This window comes from Panthera uncia (assembly GCF_023721935.1).
Source record: "Panthera uncia isolate 11264 chromosome B2 unlocalized genomic scaffold, Puncia_PCG_1.0 HiC_scaffold_25, whole genome shotgun sequence".
Lineage (NCBI taxonomy): Eukaryota > Metazoa > Chordata > Mammalia > Carnivora > Felidae > Panthera > Panthera uncia.
The window spans coordinates 23,890,621-23,912,701 of NW_026057581.1; the positions used below are offsets into that span (position 1 = coordinate 23,890,621).

Here is a 22,081-nt window from a genome sequence, read left to right on the forward strand (position 1 = left end):
CACAGTGTAAATTCAGTGGTGGTTTTACCTCTGCTTGAGAACACTCCTTCCAGGATGCTCTTCACAGATGAGGTGACGAAGGAGAAACATGCCGGCCCCACTATATTACCTCTCCTTCCTCAGTCTAACCTTCTACAGCTTTCAAGTTAAGCTCAGAGAGCTACAGACAGGAACAGGCAGCAATAAGTAATGCGCTATAGTTTTTTCCTTCACTTTGGATATGATAAACCTCTACATTATATATGAACCCATAAAGTTGTTAGTTAAGTCTGAGCATTTCTGTTTTAACCAAAAACCAAAGTAGTCGTTCTTTGTACCTGGAGCTCTTCCCCTATGAAAACTGGAGAGCAATGTGACTCACAGGGAGGCCTTCTCTCTTTCAGGCATTCCTCCCCAGGCCATCCAAACCTGGCTGCCAACAACATCCCCTTTCAATTCTTTATTCTCTGCTTGCTATCGATCTATCTATCCATCTATTTATTATGTTCTTTATTTTGAGAGAGACAGCGTGAGCATGGGGGGGGACACAGGGAGAGAAGAACAAAGGATCCGAAGCAGGCTCTGTGCTGACAGCAGTGAACCTGATGCAGGTCTCCAACTCACAAACTATGAGATCATGACCTGAGCCGAAGTCGGAGGCTCAACCGACTGAGCCACCCAGGCGCCCTCTCTGTTCCTTTTAGAGAGCCCATCTAAGAAAAGGGTGATAATGGATGGGCCATAATTCCCTTCAAGCTGGTAAAGCAGGGGTGTAGAGCATGGCCTCCCAGCCTGCATCTTCCCCAGCAGGCTCTCTCCTCTCAGCCGGAGGGCGGCCAGGCCCAAGTAGATGTTTGGGAAAGGTGGAAGTAGAGGTCTTGCTGAGAAGTTTCTTCTCTCAAATGCAACCTTGTCTCAAGCATTAGAAAGAAACAAAACTTCCTCAGAGGCTGTTTTTCTAGTAATGCCACAGCTAGGAACAGACCCCTCTGGGCTATCAGGGTCTACCAGATGGATGCTTGTAACTCGTGTGTGGAGACACAAACCTTGCCAAACCTGGGGGATTGGGATTACAAGGGCCAAGTAGGGGCCTTCTGACTGGACTGAGAGCTTTCTTTGGGTCACAGCTGCATGTTATTGGAGGTGATACCACAGGGTTAAAGGCATGGGCAGTATGGGGTCAGGACATGTCCAGTCTAATCAACATGGGATCTATACTAGCAAGTTACTTCATCTGAAACCACAATTCCTCATCTGGAAAAGGGGGATGAGTAACAGCATCTACCCCCATAGGATTATTCTGATGACAAAATGCATATGAGGCTCATAGTACGGGATCTCTGGGCACACAGTGACCAATAAATGTTTGCTATTATTTTCTTATTCTTATTGAATTGTACTTTACAATGTGCAAAAGTCCTTACAAAGGTTCTAGTTATATATGGCATATTAATGAAATGCTCTGACTTGGGAGCATAATTTATTTACATTTGGCTAACACAATCCACTCCAGTTGGAGAGATTTTACAACATGTCACGGTAAGTCTTGTCTAGAAAGGATGAGACCCCACTCTCGCTACAATGCAAAGGATTCAGCTTTGTAAGGATGAGCCTAATCCTGTTTGGAGTTAATCTTGTAACCTGACCCTAAGTGGGATCTTGAGCTGATTGCTTTCCCTTCAACCACAGCAGCAAGCAGTTAGAGATGAGGCACTAGAGGGAGCATCTACAGGAGGAAGGGATGGGGAGAGCTAGAGAGAAAGTCCTCCGGGGCAGTTAGAGGGGAGGGCACATCTCCCCTCCCCTGTCACAAATTTGGGGTTGGCCTAGAAGTGGAAGCCAAGGCAGCCATCCCTGCTTACTGTCCACCTACTCCCAGTAACCTGGCTCACTTTACCACAGAGCTAAAAACAAACCTTTGTCCTCAGCATGAATCTCTGTCACCTAGGTCCATTCATCTCACCCCCGCTCATGTGCATCTCCTCCTGGCCTGCACTGGAGGTCTGGGGCCATCTGACCTCTGATGGCCAGACTTGAAGAGCCCAGGAAGCTACAGAGAGAAGTCCCTTCCTCTCTCTTCCCTTCCATGAGTCAGAGGACAGAACCTGGCCCACTGCCTAGACAACCTAATCACGTGTACCCTCACTGCCAGCCTGCTGACACATCCTCCAGTGAACCTACCACAGGCCAAGACCTCTGTGGAGAATGCCTGTACCTTTGCCCTCCCCACTGTGATGGTTGGTTTTATGTGTAAACTTGACTGAGCTGTGGATGCCCAGATATTTGATCAAACATTGTTCCGGGTGTTTTTGTGAGGGTGTTTTTGGATGAGATTAACATTTAAATCATTAGAATTCAGTGAAGTAGATTGTCCTCCCTGATATAGGTGGGCCACATCCAATCAGCTGAAGGTCTGAATAGAAGAAAAAGGCTGATCCTCCCCCAGTTAAGAGGAAATGCTTCCTGCCTGACTGCCTTCAAACTGAGACATCAACTTTTTCTTGCTTTTGGACTCAAACTGAAACACTGACTCTTTCTGGTTCTCAGGCCTTCGGTCACACTGGAAACACACCATTAGCTCTCTCAGGTCTCCAGTTTGCTAGATGTTCCAGCTTGCCCACTGAAGATCTTGGACTTCTCAGCTTCCATAATTTCACGAGCCAATTCCTATCCCATACAGTAAATCAACCTGTGTGTTATTTTTTTTAATTTTTTTAAATGTTTTTATTTATTTTTGAGAGAGAGACAGAGCATGAGCAGGGGAGGGGCAGAGAGAGAGAGAGGGAGACACAGAACCCGAAGCAGGCTCCTGGCTCTGAGCTGTCAGCACAGAGCCTGACACGGGGCCCGAACTCACGGACTGTGAGATCATGAGCTGAGCTGAAGTCAGACGCCCAACCAACTGAGCCACCCAGGAGCCCCTGTGTGTGTGTGTTATGTGTATCCTATTGGTTCTGTTTCTCTGGAGAACGCTAATACACCCACACACCTGTACTGACAATGGTGCTGAAAATCGGGTCAAGGGCAGCTTGCCACTGACCTACTCACAAGCCACACCCCAGCTGTCTCCTCGGGCCCCTGATCACCTGAACCCACAGCAGCATTCCACCCACAGAAGTGGCAGCTACTGCATACTGAGCTCCTATTAAATCTTAAATGTACAAACAAATGACAGGTATCATCACCATCTTGCACACAGGGAAACAGAGGTATAGAAACAGATGCACACTGCTGAAGGGCACACACTTAGTGACAGAGCCAGCACTCAGACCTGGGTCCATCTCCTTCCCTGCCAGGGCATGTAACCACTGCTATGAAGGGTTCCAGGACTCCAACACACCAGTTCTGCTCTCCAGGCAAGACTCCATTTTCCACCTCTCCCCTTTCGTTGACATTGAACCCCAGCTCTTTGCACACTTTACCCATCATTCTTTCCCACCTGACCTGGCTCTCTGGCCCTGGTCTCAGAACATGCAGTTGGGACTCTGCACCACACTTTTTGGGACTGAGTCACCAGTCAATGGCCCTTGTGTGCCTCTCATGGTCTCTTTCTTTCAAAGTGTACTAAGCACTTTAAAATGCACTAGACCACATCCTGGGACTGGTGCTGACATGCTCAGCAGGAAGAATATTAAATTTACACGCTAACAGCGGTAAAAAAGGACCAGGTGATCCCAAAAAGATAAGTAATTGGAGGAGGATACATCTGAGTTGCTACCTGAGGGATGAGCACACTTGGCCAGGCCACAGAAGGGGCTGAGGGCTGGAAGGGGATTCCAGGCAAGGTGCTGGTCATCTGCAGCTGGGTCTGAAACCCAGACCCTCGTCTCCGCTGGTCCTCTCATTCCCAAGATCGGAGCACCTCCACAGAAACATAGGATTATGCCCTGAACTGCATCCTCTACGAATCCATATGCTGAAGTCCTAACCCCCACGACCTCAAAGTGTGACCTATTTGGATAGAAGATCTTTAAAGAGCGATTAATGAGATCATATGAGTGGGCCCCAATCCAATGTGACTGGTATCCTTGTAAGAGGAGATGAAGGCACATACACAGAGGGAAGACCATGTAAGGATACAGGGAGAAGAACTATCTATAAGCCAAGGAAAGAAGCATAAGAAGAAATCAACCCTGCTGATACCCTGATCTCAGATTTCCAGCCTCCAGAACTCTGACGGAATAGATTTCTACTGTTTACGCCGCCCAGTGTGATACTTGTTACAGTGGCCCCAGCTGACCAGTATACACTGTAAGCACACATGTAGCTCACTCAGCTGTGTAGTCACATCCTCTTCTGAGCTGGCTCAGCCCCACTGCCTCCTGGGGCCCATCCACTGCAACCCCAAAGGGTCTGATGGGCGCCAACCTCTGCTCAACACAAATCCTCCGAAAGTGAGCCAGGGCTGACCTTGAGGGTGATGCCCAAGAAGAAGCTAGCTAGCCAGGGAGGTGGTGAGTGACATCAGGGCTTTTCAGTCTAGGAGGGAGGGCTGGATGAGCAGGGAATGCACAGGGGCTGAGGCAGAACAAGAAGAATCAAAGGGGCATGTCTGCTCCCCATCGCTGCTATTATCAGAATAGCTCTTATTTATGTTTTGTATCTTGGACTCCTGCACCAGAGTTTATTAGGAGGAACGGTTCAGCTAAAAACAAATTTTAAAACCACTGAACCTGAATGATCTTTAAGGCCTTTTCACTTCCAAGAGAGTCTACCATTGTTCCTCACATACACATACACAAAAAGAGAGACAAATTGACATAGGAAGCAGGCCTGCTGAACAATCCTGCCCTTCCTTTGGCCTCCTTTTTTTTTTTAAATGTTTATTTATGTTTGAGAGAGAGAGAGAAAGAGAGCAGGGTTGGGGGGGAAGCAGAGAGAGAGAGAGGGGGGGACAGAGTATCTGAAGCAGGCTCTTTGCTGAAAGCAGAGAGCCCAATGCGGAGCTCGAACTCACAAACTGTGAGATCATTACCTGAGCTGAAGTCAGACCCTTAACCTACTGAGCCACGTAGCGCCCTCCATTTGGCCTCCTTCTGAGAGAAAGGCATTTGTTTCATATGTAATACCTGTTGATATAATCTCTGAAGGGATAGACTGTATCCTTAAATTTAATTATAAATGTACCTAGCAAGATAATGAAATATTAAGTTCACTGGAAACCTGCCACTCTAACCTGCTTCCCTGTTGTCAAATGGCTGAATCTCAAAGGACTCTGGTGCTCAAAGAACCCATTTTCCTTTTGTGGGGTCCAAAATAAACCACCTGTGTTCCAGGTGGGTTCATATTCATGTCCAACATAAAGGGGTCTTTTAGCAGACGAAGGTAAGAGGTATAAAATGCAAACCAGTTGAAGACAATCATTGCCAATAACACTTCACCTTCAACTCACTTGTTCCAAAGAATACTGCTCTAAAAAAAAGATCTTTCACAAAATAGTCCACTGAAATAATTAACATCTGAACGGGAAGGGAAAAATTTTTTCCCATATTGATGTATTCTGTTGCTAGGAGATGGGTTTAGAACAGAATTCCTAAATTAAACTTTCTTGCAGACTTTTATTGAACCTGGTTTTCTGAGGGAACACACTGCATTTACCATGAGCGTCAGTGTGCAAAACCTGTCATTTCTGAAGCTAAAAGATAATTAACCAGGTCAGCAAGTATATAATCCAGGCATCTTACCATCATATTAAAATAAGAGTATGTTTATGAGAGGCAGCTGTGCTGTGGGGGAAAAGTGCTATATTAGGAGGGGGAAAAAAAATCTAGGATTTGTCATTTACTAGCTATGCAACCTTAGAAGATTGCTTAACATCTCTTAGCCTTGATTTTTCTCATCTGTAAATGGGGACAATATTTTTTCATAAGTTTGTTATGAAGAGTTATTAGATATTGTATGTAAAATGCCCTTTAAAATATATAATGCTATATGGATGTAAAAATTATACAGTTTTATAATAATTATATGTTATTTTAGAATAAGAAGCATGTCCCCTACATTTAAATATTCTTTAAGAAATCTGTTTGTTGAAATGTATCATGGAATAATATGATTAAGAAGCAGTGGACGGCTGTTGCACCTGGGTGGCTCAGCCACCTGAGCGTCTGACTTCGGCTCAGGTCATGGTCTTGCAGTTTGTGAGTTCAAGCCCCACATTGGGCTCTCTGCTGTCAGGGCAGAGCCCACTTCAGATCCTATGTTCCCCTCCCTCTGCCCCTACCCCACGTTCACTCTTTCAAAAATAAATAAACATTAAAAAAAAAAAAAAAAGAAGTAGTGGATGGCTTACACCACACACAAAGATAAATTCAAAATGGATTAAGGACCTAAATGTGAGGCCTAAAACTATAAAATCCTAGCAGAAAACACAGGCAGTAATTTCTCTGACATGGACATAGCAACTTCTTACTAATATGTCTCCTGAGGCAAGGGAACAAAAGCAAAAATAAACTATCGGGACTACATCTAGATAAAAAGCTTCTGCACAGGGGCACCTGGGTGGCTCAGTTGGTTGGGCGACTGACTTCGGTTCTGGTCATGATCTCACAGATCATGAGTTCGAGCCCCACGTCGGGCTCTGTGCTGACAGCTCAGAACCTGAAACCTACTTCGTATTCTGTGTCTCCCCCTCTCTCTACCTCTCCCCTGCTCACACTCTGTGTCTCTCTGCCTCTCAATAATAAATGTTAAAAAAAAAAATTAAAAAGCTTCTGTACAGCAAAGGAAATGATCAACAAAACAAAAAGACAATCTACTGAATGAGAGAAGACATTTGCAAGTGATATATCTGATAAAGGGTTAGTATCCAAAATATGTAAAGAACTTATAAACTCAGCATCCAAAAAACAAATAATCCAATTAAAAAATAAGGCAGAAGACATGAACAGACATTTCTCCAAAGAAGATATCCAGATGGCCAACAGACATGCAAAGATGCATCACTCACCATCAGGGAAATGCAAATCAAAAAATTACAGGGAGATATCACTTCACACCTGTCAGAATGGCTAAAATCAACAACTCAAGAAACAACAGGTGTTGGAGAGGATGTAGAGAAAGGGGAGTTCTCTTGCTCTGTTGGTGGAAATGCAAACTGATACAGCTACTCTGGAAAACAGTATGGAGTTTCCTCAAAAAGTTAAAAATGGAACTACCCCACCCTAGGATTCACACTACAGGGTATTTATCCCAAAGAATACAAAAACACTCATTCAAAGAGATACATGCATTTTATGTTTATAGTAGCATTATTTACAATAGCCAAATTATAGAAGCAACCCACGAGTCCATCGACTGGTGAACGGATAAAGAAGAGGTGGTATATATACACAATGGAGTATTGTTCAGTTGTAAAAAGAACAAAATCTTGTCATTTGCAAGGTGGATCTAGAGAGTATAATGCCAAGTGAAATAAGCCAGTCAGAGAAAAACAAATACCATATGGTTTCAGTCATATGTGATGTTTAAGAAACGAGTAGTGGAAAAAGAGAGACAGAGAGAGAAATCAAGAAACAGACTCTTAAGTACAGAGAACAGACTGATGGTTCCAGAGGGGAGGTGGGTAGGGAATGGGTGAAATAGGTGAACGGGTTTAAGAGTACACTTGTCATAATGAGCACTGAGTAATGTGTAGAATTGTTGAATCACAATATTGTACACCTGTAACTAATATTTAGCACTGTTAAATCAGTACATCTGAGACTAATATTTAACTATCCTGGAATTCAAAAAAAATTAATAATTAAAAAAAGAAGTTGTGGAACTGTTTCTGAGTCTGCTTTCCCTAATGGGCTGTTGTGTGCACCCAGGGCAGGGGCCAGCAAGGACCATGCCAAGCAGTGCTGGTCCACAGTAGACATCAGAAATCGGCTCATGGATGGGGAGCCTGGGTGGCTCAGTTGGTTGGGCGTCTGACTTCAGTTCAGGTCATGATCTCCCCATTCCTGAGTTCGAGCCCCGTGTTCAGCTCTGTGCTGACAGCTCAGAGCCTGGAACCTGTTCAGATTCTGTGTCTCCTTCTCTGTCTCTGCCCCTCCCCTGCTCATGCTGTCTCTCTCTCAAAAATAAATAAATTAAAAAAAAAAAAAACAAGGCTCATGGAGGGAAAGAAGAGGAGGGAGGCAAAGAGGGAGGGAGGGAGGCAAAAAGGGAGGGAGGCAAAGAGGAAGGGAGGGAGGATTTTCTCATTACTAAAGCCAATTCCAAAAGAATTCCAAAGATGTCCAGAGTAATGACAGCATCTCTGGAATTCATATAGTTTCCCTAGGGTCGATAGTACCTTTATAATGATAAACTAACCTAAAAATTCCCAAATATATAAAAGTGTTTTAATTAACAATGATTGCTATAAATCTAAACTGTCTGCAGTGTTACAGGGCTTACTACCTATTAGCAGATATGCCTTTGCGGCAACATTAAAATAATCCACCCAAGAATTTCTTTCCCTCCGGATACTGGTTACCCACAAATCAGGGCTCTGTGTGCGCCATGTTTCCCTGGAACCCTAAATAGAGCAGTACTATTTATTGACATGGGCAAAATGAGGGGGCGGGTAATACCTTAAAAAACCCCAATCTTCATGCTTCCTTTCCTTACAAGGCTTCTTCCACGCATTTCCTAAGGCGGTGAGGCAGAGCGCTGAAGCAGAGACTGGACTTACCGTGACCCTCTCACATGTTTGTGTATGAAGTTGGCATGGAAACGTGGGACCAGAGGATCCTTCTCCCCATGCACGATTAAGGTGGGGCACTGAACCAGGGGCAGCAAGTGCCGACAGATATTCCCTGAAAGACAAATAGCAAGGATAATCTGCTTCAACGGGACCATCCCAGGAGGTGAGTCAGAAAAGCAGAGAACTGAGACAAATCATGCCTCTCTCTGGACCTCAGTGTCCCTGTCTGTAGAAGAGGTGGTTTGCCTTAGATGGGGTCTGAGGTGGGGGCCCTGGATGGCCCAGTCAGTTAAGCCTCAGATTTCAGCTCAGGTCATGATTTCACTGTTTGTGGGTTTGAGCCCCACATCGGGCTCTGTGCTGAGAGCTCAGAGCCTGGAGCCTTCTTTGGTTTCTGTGTCTCCCTCTCCTGCTCCCACTCTGTTTCTCTCTCTCAAAAAAAAAAAAAAAAAAAATTAAAAAAAAAAAAAAGATGGGTCTGAGGTGTCTTCCTGTTTCTCTATTTTTTTCCCCTCTGCTTTGGAACCTCTATTAGTAAACAAGAAGTTCACTTGATTTATAGTCATAATTCATGTAAAATAGGAAAAATAAACAAAAAACCCCACAATTCTTTATATTATATAGAGCAGTCTCCAATTTGCAAAGTGATGGTAGATGCTTGGCATGTGAAAGCTTTTCCCTTGAAATAATGTCTTAAATGGTTCTTGGGCTTCCAGCTAGCCCTTAAAGCTTACATACCTTACTGTGAGGTTAAAGTTTACACATGGCAAACCAGTTTCTCTTCATCCCTCCTGCTTCCATGACATTCCTGACTGACATACTTCGGAGATTATGAGGTCCTCACCCCCATTTGTAACAACATTTCTAAGGTGAATGTGGAACAACCTGGTTCTGGTCCTGTCCTGCTGTTGCCTGCCTATGAAATCTTGGTGGTTCCTTAGTTATGAGTTTTAGCCTCCTCCTTGGTCAAACAGGGATAGTTATAGTTCTCTGGGGTTAACCATGAGGTTAAAAAGAGATGTCATATTGAAGGTTCTAGGCACCCAGCAGGTACTCCATAAAGGGAGCTCCCTCCTCTCCTGCCTCCTCCCTGCCTCTGCCTGCGTTGAGAAGAAAGTGCTGGGGCTCTGAGAAAGCTGTCCAGGCACCTGGCCTGTCCCTCCCCCTCACTTGGGGGTCACTGCCTGCTAAATGAGAAGGTGGTGGGTTGGCCAGGGAAGTATTTCCCTAGGTCTCAGAAGCTTCCCTCTCCTACCCCTGAAATGACACACACCCACCAATAGTATAATCACTTATTACTGAGCACTATGCGTCAGAAACTGTTCAAGTGGTTTGATGCCCATGGAACACTTCGTCACGTGTTTTAACTCATTTAGTACATACAATTATTTGTAAACCAAGCACTTTTCTAACGATAGTAATAATAACTTTTTATTAAGCACTTACTCTGTATTTGGTACCGCACCAAAGCTGAACGTACAGAACCTGGTTGGATCCTCACAACAACCTTATGAGGTAGTTGTTAGTATCTCCAGTTCCCAGATAGGAAACTGCAGCTTTAATTTTTTTTTTTTTTTAATTTATTTTTGAGACAGGGAGAGACAGAGCATGAACAGGGGAGGGTCAGAGAGAGGGAGACACAGAATCGGAAACAGACTCCAGGCTCTGAGCGGTCAGCACAGAGCCCGACGCGGGGCTCGAACCCACGAACCGCGAGATCATGACCTGAGCCGAAGTCGGCCGCTTAACCCACTGAGCCACCCAGGTGCCCCGGAAACTGCAGCTTTGAGAGAAGCTCAAATGAATGAATCTTCCCAATTCATTCTAACAGCAAGCCAAGTGGCAAGGCCACCATCTGACTCCAAATCTGTGCAGTTAACTCCTCTGCTAAACTGAGCGTCCATAAACATGAGGATACAAGTAGGAAGAAAAGGGCTCCTGTCAAATTAGTGAGTGTGGAAGGGAGATACGTGGTTTGTTAACAGTCTTGCTATAAGATCATTTACATACTGCTAGCTCCTCTATATTTTGGCATTTCCCCTCCCTTCTCTTTCATTTTTTTAAAAACTGTATTTAATTTTTTTTAGTTTTAGGTTTACAGCGAAATTGAGTGGAAGGTACAGGGATTTCCCTTGTCCCCCTGCCCACCCCCCCCCAACATGCACAGCTTCCCCTACTATCAACATCCCCCACCATAGAGTCCAGAGTTTACATTAGGGGCCACTCCTGTTGTTGTACATTCTGTGGGTCTGAACAAATGTATAACGACATGCATCCATCGTTATGGTGTCACAGAGTATTTTCACTGCCCTCAACATCCTGTTCTGGCCATTCTAATAGGTGAGCAGTGGGATCCTGTTATTTGGCTCATCTTTTTAATCAGGTTGTTTGTTTTCTTATTGCTCAGTTGTAAGAGTTCTTGGCACATTTGGATAACAGTGCTTGATCACATGTGTCTTTTGCAAATGTTTTCTCCAGGTCTGTGGCTTGTCTTTTCATTCTCTTGATGGTGTTTTTCACAGAGTGGAAGGTTTAAATTTTAACAAACACAGGGCATAGTTTTGAACTGCTGATTTAATTCTGCTTCTACCTTCGAATCTTCCTACCCCTTCAGCTCTCTTGTCAGGAAAGCAAAAAAGTTTACATTTCAAAAGTTTGCCTTCTTTAATGGAGAACTGTCTTAGACATCTTTTATGGCATTTTTAAGAGCTGAGGGAAACACATTTCCAAGACCTATTTCTATGGGTGGGTACTTCATTTGAACAGGATATATTTACTGTTTTGAACTTAAACCAAAAAAGTAACATTTTCAAATGCCCTTTTCATTGTGAAAGTTTTGATAGGTGACTCACTCTGGAAATGATTACCTAGTAGATCAAACTGGCCCTTCAACTGCAGCCATTCTGTAACTGAATTGTGCTCCCAGATTAGATCTTAGCTACCCTCTATTCTTTTACAGTTAAAATAGAAGAGTGAGAGAGTATAAATGTAAATAGCTACTTAAAAACAGACTTTAACTCAGAATTTTCTTAAAGAGATCAATTCTTACTGTTATTGGAAATCGTGTTAAATTTTCAGATAAAGACGGAGCTATAGTCATTTAACTAAGTTCTGAAGGTGGGAAGTGAACTGAACACTCTTCCTCATGCTCGCTGGGGCTGAAGGTCATGACAAAAAGGTCCTTCTTTCTTGTTTGTCTTAGTAACAGAGTATGTAGCGGGTAACACATGAAAAAAAAATATGCTCTGTGTGGTGGCTTGTTTTCTGATTATCCATTCCAGAATTAGAACATATACACTATCTGAGGCTTCTAGAGAATTATTTTGTCATCATACACACAAGGATTAGAAGGAGAAAGGAACAGTCTTCTATTAAAGACTTAACTATGTGAACCTTGATACAACTATATATTTAGTACAGTTTAAGGCAGATGTATTATACAAGGGCTTGTACTGTGTACAGTCACTAGCATCCTCTGTTCACACATCAGCATGAAAACAGTGGGTGAATGTGCTAATCACCAGGGAATTCTGGAACACCAGGGGAGGAACTCAAGCAGCCTCTCTGATCAGCAAAGGAACAGCTAAAACAGTTCACACAACCTACCATCTGAAAGATGTTTAAATTGTTTTATGCCATCCACCCACTTCTCACAGGTTTTGGTAAAGTAGTCATACCCATATAAGGTTTCTAGAGGTTTTCTTGTTCTCTCACTCCATTTGGAAACATCTCTGATACCTGAAAAACAGAAGTAGTGACAAGAATAAGTCTAGTCTAATGTTAAGGCTTATCTTTAAATATTGCAAACATAGTCCACCCCAGAGTCATCCTGTTTGCTCTTCTGTCTGCCTGAAATGTTTCTCCAGCTTTCCACCTGGCCTACTCCTCACTTTGTCCAGGGCAGTGAGGCCTTCCCCGACCATCCTCTTAGAGCACCCTCCCCTCCATCTACTCTGTTTTGCATCTTTCAGTGCTTTGTAGCATTTTCTGTGTCCATGGCTGAGTGCCTGTCTCCCCAGGAAGATGAAAGCTCCAGATAAGGGACTTGGCTTTGTTTTGTCTCCCACTTATGCCCAGAGCCTCGGCCAGAGCTTGGCACAAAAGAGGCACAACATAAATTTTTACTAAGTGAAATTAGATCTGCATTTAATGCTTTCTGTTAAAAGTATAAGATATAAGAAGATATTCCTGAAATTAGGGTTGTCTGAGTAAAACTGACATGATTTATTAAAGAGAAGGTATCTTCTACGGGCGCCTGGGTGGCTCAGTCGGTTAAGCGTCTGACTTCGGCTCAGGTCATGATCTCACAGTTTGTGAGTTTGAGCCCCGTGTCAGGTTCTGGGCTGACAGCTCGGAGCCCGGAGCCTGTTTCAGATTCTGTGCCTCCCTCTGTCGGCCCCTCCACTGCTTGCACTCTGTCTCTCGCATTGTCTCAAAAATAAATAAACATTTAAAAAAAAATTTAAAAAGAGAAGATATTTTCTGAATTGCATTCAGGTACACTGAAAAACACAAATTATTCATTCTAGTTTCTGTTACTGATGAAATATGACTGTAAAAGGCTAACTATGAACTTGAAACAAGTACAGATGATTCACTCTTAGGAAATAATAGCTAAAAACCACTTATAAAATGCATGAACAAATTCAATTACTTAGCCCAGTTGTGTCCATATTTCTTTAAACACACTGATAATTCTAATGTTTCTGAGCATATTACATATGGCTTATGGACAGCTTTTAACAGTGCTTCTGGTACACAATATACCTCAAAGACAACACATTACTAATGACATGAACTCATATTGCACAATAACCCCTCCACAGTGCTCTGGACAGTGCCAGGCACCCAGTGTGTACTCAGGGAACAGAAATAACAGAGTGAAGGAAAAATTGCTATTTACAACTACAACTGCCTTCCAAGGATGGCAGACTGCCGGACTGGTTCAAATCTGCATACGTAAGCCCAGAGGTGCATATGGAAGCTGAGGAGAGCTGACCTGCTCTGCATAGGAGTGAAAAGACTTCACAGAGGGGTGCAGAGAAGTCTGGAAATTAAGAGGGTAGGGAGATCTGGGAAGAAGAAAAAGAGTTGGAAGAGAGGATAGGAGAGAGGAGCCAGTAAGATGTCATGAAGATGGTCAGTAAAAAAATCCCCTGTAGATATTTCTACTTTGGGCACTATTGTAGACAGCACCCTCTGTGAAGTGCCCTTGCAGTGGAAGGACTAGACCTTTCATAAAACATGATTTGTTGCATTGCTGGAGTTGCAGTGATTAATGCAAACTAGGGTGTGTATGTGTAAGATGGAAGAGAACCAGAAAACAGAGCAAAGGGTGGTAAGACTACTCAAAAGGCAGGGTTGCTTTTGGGGGAAATGTAACTACTAGCTGGGGGCAGTGGGTAGAGCTGAACCTGACATTCCTAGATTAAACTGAGATTAAAATGGCCCCAGGCTGTGATTATCCCATGGCTCCCAGGCTCCCAAGAATAGCAAATGTAAATCCTCTCTGAAGGAAAACATTATCAATTTGTGTTCACGGTCTTTTTTGTGGGTTTTCAGATTGAGAGTAAGCAAATTTCACTCCTAATCAAAGATCACAAAATGACCAGAATCTTTATAAAGCTAATGAAAAAGCTAGAACATTGGAAGAGAAAGCTTAAGATATGATGCAGACCACCACACAGAGAGACAAGAAGATGAACAAGAGACAGAGCAGAATGAAAGACAAGGCCCACAAAGTCCAATCAGTCCCCGAAGAAGGAGAGGAGGAGGAGGAGAATGGAGAAGAAGAAATATGGGAAGAAGGAAACCGCTGAGAAAGGTTTTCAGAACTGATCAGAGAAAAGTCCACAGACAAAACTCAAGTGTAACCCAAACTGGATAAATAAAAAGGAATTTGCATCTAGACACAGAAGAGCAAAATAGCAGTAAATCAAAGAGAAAGCAAAAACCTGAAAAGCAGCCAGAGGTAAGACACATCTCTCCAAAGGGAGGAAAGCTCGCTGGCAAAACTTCACAGCAGTGGTTAAGGAATGCAGACAGTGTGCAGTGGAGAAAAGAATTTCCCATTTATATTTCTGTACTTAGCCAAACAATCTTTCAAGAATGAGAGTGAAATAAAAACTGAGTTGACTCTTAACAGATCTCCCCTTAAAGAACTTCCAGGAGCATCTGGGCGGTTCAGTTGGTCAAGTGTCTGACTCTTGATTTCAGCTCAGGTCATGATCTCACGGTTGGTGAGATTCCAGCCCTGCATCTGGCTCTGTGCTCACTGCATGGAGCCTGATTGGGATTCTCTCTCTCCCTATCTCTCTCTCTGCCCCTCCTGCTCACGCTTTCTCTCTCAAAATAAATAAATAAACTTAAAAAAAAAAAAAAAACTCGTAAAAAATAACTTGAGGAGAAAGAGAAGTGATCCTAGAAGGAATATCTGAGACGAAAGAAGGAAAGGTGAGTAAAGAAACTGAGGAATGTGTTTGTAAATGCAAAAACCAACAAAACTTTCCAAGTGAGAAAATAAAACACTGTAACATTTTCTTACATTAAATTTAGTTCTGTCTATAGAGAAAGCAAAAGGACAAGCAACAAGCTGTGTACCACGACTGACACAATTACTAACCATAAGGGGATAGTCATCATATTATTAAACAACAAAAACCCTGCAAATCAATAACGTCATAATAACACTGAAGTGTTCTAGTCTTGAGCGGGTGGAGAGTCCTTGGGTGTTTGCTTTGTTGCTAGACTTCATAAGGTATCCCTGTTAAACACAAGGTTTTATATTTATCAAATATTACATAAAAGTTTTAAAACAAAAAGAAATGAAAAGACATGAATAGGTACAATACAAAAAAAGAAACCCCAATGATGCATAAGTACATAAAAAAAGATTCTCAATCTTACTAGTAATAGGAAAAGGAAAATTAAGTCCCCCAGTAAGATACCATTTCTTGCCCATTTGACTGGTGAAAGATTAAGAAATCTGATGATTTCAAGTATTTTTTGAGGATGCAAGTTAAGGAATCTTATACACTGGTGGTGGGAATGCAAATTTATTTAGTTGGAAAATAATTGGTCACCTGTCACATGGTGTATTTGCATACCACAATGTTTAGCAAATTTCACATTTGGGCATATACCCCTAGACAGACACTGTTGCCCAGATGCCCCAGGAGACATTTATAAGAATGTTCACGGCAACAGTGAAAACAGACCTACAGTTTATTGATAAAAGAGAGGAAAAATAAAATACATTTGCCCAATGGAATATAATACAGAAATATTATGAATGAATCTTAGAAATTCAACGTTCACTGAAAAAAAGTGAGTCATAGAAGATGATGTATATAGTATGAAGTCACTTTGTACAGCTCAAAACCAAATAGAATTAAATTATATACTGTTTAGGAATATAAACATATGTGACAGGTGTGTTTTCAAAAAGGCATAAGGATGATTGTAGGACTCAGGCTAGAGGTAGGGGAGGCCTGGGGAGGAAGCATATGCATACAGTGAGGGTACAAACAGTGATCAGTCTTATGTTCCATGGTGGGCTCATGGGTGTCTATAATTCACAGTGTCACATGTATTGCATTATATGTACCAAATATTATACAATTAAATAAATTTGAATTAAAAATTTAAATATATAATTACAGAATAAAATTTAAATATATATCATATACTTTAATATATAGTATATATTATTCATGATATTTATGTTACATATTTATAAGATATATAAATATATTTAAATATTTAATGTTTAATTTGAAGATGTGATATATTATTACTTTATTATTACTATATTTTTACTATGTTATTAATATATAATCTAAATGTAATGTTTTAAAGTTATATATTTTATAAAATTATCTATATTTTTATAAAATAAAAAAAAAATTCCTCTGTGACAGGAAGGACAAGATCTTTTAAGAACCAAGTTGGCTAATGTTTAATGTATAGATGTTTTTCTTGCTAAAATGTAAATTCCTCCTCTTGGGATAGTGAGAGATTCTCAAAGTGAGTTAACTCAGTAAAACCAGGCATTTGAAGAGGCATCTATGAGCATGTAAAATCTGGGGCAAGGCTTTAGACTCTAATGGGAAATATTACCGAAATATCGAGGGACAGGGGTATCCAGCTGAGCTGGGGCAAGCCAGATGTTCACATCAAACACTGTGGTTAAACACACAGCTCAGAAGTCAAGCTGGCTGGGTCTGAATGCCAGCACTTGAACCTGCTAGCCGTGTCACCCTGAGCAAGTTCCTTAACCTCTGGGCTGGTTTCCTCATCTGAAAAATGAGAATTATAATAACACTCCGAGATAAAGAGTAAATAAGTCAGACATGGAATGTGCTAGCAATAGTACCCAGCATGTAACAAACATTCAAAAATATTCTGTATATTTACTTACTTCTGTTAATTTTTTTCCAAGAGGAAGCCAGTTTTTCCCCAAAGCATAATTTCCACCAAAAAAAAATTTAAAAGCAGTAATTATGTTTTAGTTCCTAAAAAAACCATTTGAACCAAACTGTTTGCTGATGCAAAACAGATATGATTTGTATTCCCCCCAAAACTGATACATTTCTCTTTCTGAGCATATAATTTGTGCTAAGCACCAGAAGAAAACTCATTCGCTCACCACTAATTAGTGAATTATTCTGGTAAACATTATCTGAAGCCTGTTGAGTGCCAGTCACAGCAGATACAAACCTGAATGAGATAAGGTCTCTGCCCTCAAGGGCCTTATGGTCTAGAGAGTTGTAACCGACCTCTGACCTCTGTAGAGGAGTGGAATAGAATAAATGTCCCTAGAGAAGTTGGGGGAGGACAGGGGAGGGGGTGGGGTCAATGAGCGGGAGTGGCAGTGGTGGGGGGCTTCCCAGAGGATGCACTGCAGGATCTGAGTCCGTGAGAACACAAGCCAGCAAGCAAGTATGGGAGCAGTACACTGGCAGAGACAGCGAGCCGTGCCCCCTACTGCTGGAACTTCAGGGGTTTTCAGGTACCTGAAGAAAACGATGGGTGTGTGGGGGTAGAGGAGACAAAAGTGGCAGGAGATGGACCCAGAAAGGCCCGGGGTCCTGGTTTCCTCAAATTTTGTAGGCAAAGCAGAGGAGTTTGAACTCTACTTACCTAGAAAGCTATGGGAGACCTTGAAGGGCTTCAAAGTAAGATACAATGAGATTTACATCTTAGCAAACTCCAATCTAAGCAGTCTGGAAAGCACACTGAAAGGAGGCTGAGACAGAGGACAGGTTGGAAAGTGCTGGTTAATCTAAGTGGGGACAGATGGAGGCCTGGCAGGAGGAATGGAAAAGCTGGGAGGGATTCCAGGCACAGCAAAGGCAGAGCGCAGGCAGAACATGGGGCTGGATCACTAGACTGCAGAGGGGAACAGCCACCACACGTCTGTACCATCAGGACAGGTTCCTTCACTTCTCTGTGCCCTGGGTTGAAGTCATACAGGGCTATGTCAGTGTTAGCTCACAGTAGGCGTTCAATAAATCATAACTATCGATTCACTTATCACAAATTATTTTGTGGAAGAAATAGCATATTTCTGAGCATCAGTTACCAAAATGAGAAATGTAGCAGGAAGAAGGGGTGTAGAGGAAAGATTATGAGCTAGACTTTAGGCATAGTAAACATAAGGTGCACGTGGGGCAACCAGGTAAGAAGCTGAATATCTGGAATTTGGGAGTCTGGTGAAGCCAAGGCATGTGAGAAGTTCCTCAAGTGTAAGAAAGAGAAGAGGAACAGAGAGCTAAGGATGGCGTCCGGAGGAGCCCAACATCACAGGGCCCAGCAGAGTGGGGATGTGTCTAAGCCACAGAACAAGCAGAGATAGGAGGGCAAGCTGAGAACATGGGGGCAAGAACTTCAAGGCAGAGAAAGCTTCAAGAAGAGGGGTGTGATTGATCTTACATCATGTGTACATTTTCTTTCTTTTTATGTTTACTTATTTATTTAAAATTACAAAAAAAAATTTTTTTTAAGTTTACTTATTTATTTTGAGAGAGAGCATGCATGTGGGAAGGTCAGAGAGAGATGGAGAGAGACAATCCCAAGCAGGCTCCACGTTATCAGCACAGAACCGGACAGCAGGGCTCAACTCATGAACCATGAGACCATGACCTGAGCAGAAATCTAGAGTCCGACATTTAACCAACTGAGCCACCCAGGCATCCCTTCAAATATATTTTTTTAAGCGTATTTATTTCAGTTTATTTGTTTTTTTGTTTGTTTGTTTGTTTTTGAGAGAAAGAACAGGGGAGGGGCACAGAGAGGGAAAGAGAGAATTCCAAGCAGGCTCCACACTGTCTGTGCGGAGCCCTACGTGGGGCTTGATCCCACGAATTGGGAGATCATGACCTGAGCCGAAATCAAGAGGCTGAGCCACCCAGGTGCCCCACGTGTGTATTTTCACATGCTGCAGCATGACCAAGGAATACAAAGGGCAATAAAGCATCCGACGGGCTTGGCAGCAACAAGACACTGCTTTCATGGGGTTGATGGGTTGGAAGCCACCTTGACACAAGTTAGGGAGAGAGTGGGGCATGAGGAGGTGGGACTGATGGCTGGGAAACGGAGCCGAGACATAACAGACAGTAAGTAAAGGGGAGTGTGGGGTTAAGAGGGAGACTTTTTGGTGTGTCTACAAAAGGAAGGGAAGTCAGAGTCACCAAACATGGTGAGTTCACACAGTATTGACTGAGGTGAGCTGTGAAAGGTGGCATTGCCCAGGACACATGGCCATCATGAAAGTGTGTGCAAAGTGTTCTAGCACCAAACCCCAGCCCCAAGGACTCAGGGACCTCCGACAAAGGCAGTGCTGTGGGAGCTGGGAATGGCAGATGAAGATGAGTTTGGTGAGGAAACTGGGCTAGAAGGGGGGCCAGTGCAGGTGAGCACATCAGCAGATGCCAAGGCAGAGAGGCACAAAGGAGGAAGCTTGCTTCAGGAATGGCAGCTATTCAATGTGGGGGACACACAGAAAGGCTGAGGGGAAAGGAGGGGCTGGCTACAAGGACTGGCTAGGGCCAGGCTGCCCGGGCCAGCCCAGGTGCTTGAACATCACTGTGAGGTTACTGACGGGTTTTAAGTAGCAGAATTAAATGACCAGGTTCTTGCCTTAGCAAGGTAACTCATATGGAAGACAAACTGTCCTAGGAGGCCAAGGGTCTGAAGCAGGAAAAGAGTGGGCAGGAAGAGAGGAGGAGGGGTTACCTTTAAAGGTCTTAGGAATGTGGTATTATCAGAGTCCACTCACAGCTAAATGAAGAGGGCAGAGAGGAGGGCTTAGTGCTCCAGGGATGACCTGGTAGACCGTGGACCACTACATGAGACAGAGATTGTGAGCTGGGGTGTGGGAAGAGTCATGAGGCAATGAGTTCAATGTAGACACACTAGTTATGACTAACTTCCAGGCTATCAAGAGGAAGGTGCTCAGCAAGTAGATAGAAATATGGCTCTAGGCCTCAGGGGGAGTCTGGCTGAATAGGAGTCTAGAACATATCACCCCCTAGTCATAGCAGAAGCCCTAAGACATCTGCTTGAGTACCGATCTCTTGGGCTTTGGTGCTGGCTCAGCTGGAGCAGCTCCTCTCTCACTGATTACAACTAGACCCCAGGTAGAATACACCACAAGCAACTACCTGAGGACTGTGCCAAGGTGTAAGAGTAAGAGATTGAACGGAGCCAAAACTTGAATAATGACCCATAAAAGGGATGAGTTTCATTTTCCTTTTCTTCCTTTGAGTCCCAATTTTGAAATATGGGGTACGGGGTGAATCACACAACTGCATGGCAGGCATTAAAAACAGAAACTGAAGAAGACCCTTAGAGGTAGCCAGAGGACAAGGACCAGGTTGCCCTGCATGAGGGAGACTGCTTTTTCTTTCTCTCTTTCTTCTCACCCTAGTCCAAGCTGTGAAAGTACACAGCCAGGGGCCTGCACTCCTAGTACAGTGTCGGGGCAGCTACCTAAAACCCCAAGACAAGTCTGGCTCTTTGACCAAAGGTACCAGAAAAAGGGACCCCTTGTATCTGAAGACTGTAGGTGAAATCCCTATTATTTTGTCCATCTCTTTTTTCTGGCCGCTTTGCCCTAAAGACGGTTCCAGATGCACAGAACTGTACAACAGAGGAGGGGGTTACTAAAACCTGTCTTTATGAGAGAAATCTGTCTTTCTGGTCATAGGAGCTTTGAAGGGGGTTTCTAAGTCTGCATATGAACCGATGAAGTGATTCACCCCTAGGCTCTGCATGCATGGGGAAGATGCAAAAAAAAAAGCATACAGCATAAACTTCAAGAACTAAACTACCATATAAACTGCCGCCTAAGTCCCAGCATAGCCTGAGTGGGGCTTGTGTGGGGCAGACATGAAGAAGCTTTGAGAACTGATCTGATGCTGGAACTACCACCCGCAGAAGGCTAAACAGAATTTGTAGTATGAACCTAACCAGGTTGACTGCATGCCAAGGAAAAACAAACGAGCAAAACAAACAAACAATATTTCTCAGAGTTCTAACAGGATGATACCGAAAAGACAGCCAACAAATGCCGACCCCCAAAATGACCCAGGTATTGGAATTATCACACAAACACCTCAGGGCAGGCGTTATCACATGCATTTCATTCAGTTTAAAATATTTTTGCTCCTCTGAACCCAGTAGGGGTAAAACAAGGACAGGCAAGAGTGTCAATTAGGATGGGTCACTAGATCAGACTCATCACTTAAGAGTTTCATAGTTCTGGGGCACCTGGGTGGCTCAGTTGGTTAAGTGTCCAACTTTGGCTCAGGTCAGGTTCGTGAGTTTTAGAGACCCGCATCAGGCTGTCTGCTGTCAGCACAGAGCCTGCTTTGGATCCTCTGTTCCCCTCTCTCTCTGCTCCTCCCCTGCTGGTGTTCGCACGTTCTCTCTCTCTCTCTCTCTCTCTCTCAAAAATAAGTAAACATTAAAAAAAAAGTTTCATAGTTCATTACCAAACAGTGTAAGGGCTAAGATTCTACAACAGAGCACTGCCATGAAGTAGCTTCCTTAAATCATGTGAATTGCAGAACAGCTGAATAAAAGCAGACTTGTGATATTCCAGGGCTTGTGTCTGCAAATGCTTTCTGTCAAGGGCCAGAGAGTAACTTATTTTAGCTTTGCAAGCTAAGAGGTAAAATCACAGTTACCAGGTAGGTAGGTTAAAGGTGAGAAACCTCTGACCTGCTTGACCCTGACTGCCTGGGGTGGGCCATCTGGGATCCGATGGAAACACACCCAGGATAAAAAGCTACCAGACTGAAGAGGGTCCTGGTGGGTCAGGCAGACGTTGGTGGGGACCATGTCACTTTTGCTTTTTGCCTCAGATACCCCCAGATCCCAGTGTGCCCTTCTCCTGAGAGCTAAGCAGTTTCAGTTTGGTCAGCT

General features: G+C 43.3%; 1 protein-coding gene across 4 annotated transcripts in view; it reads right to left on the reverse strand.

Annotated features, from left to right (window-relative positions):
• BPHL (biphenyl hydrolase like) overlaps nucleotides 1–22,081 on the reverse strand; it is a 38,394-nt gene that overhangs the window by 2,602 nt on the left and 13,711 nt on the right. For 3 of the 4 annotated variants that reach the window (XM_049655106.1, XM_049655108.1, XM_049655107.1), the window contains exons 5-6: nucleotides 12,260–12,391; nucleotides 8,642–8,765 (exon numbers count right to left, since the gene is read on the reverse strand). In XM_049655106.1, the coding sequence (XP_049511063.1) occupies nucleotides 8,642–8,765; nucleotides 12,260–12,391 (256 nt within the window). The remainder of the gene's footprint in view (nucleotides 1–8,641; nucleotides 8,766–12,259; nucleotides 12,392–22,081) is intronic. The other variant, XM_049655109.1, reaches the window with a different exon arrangement.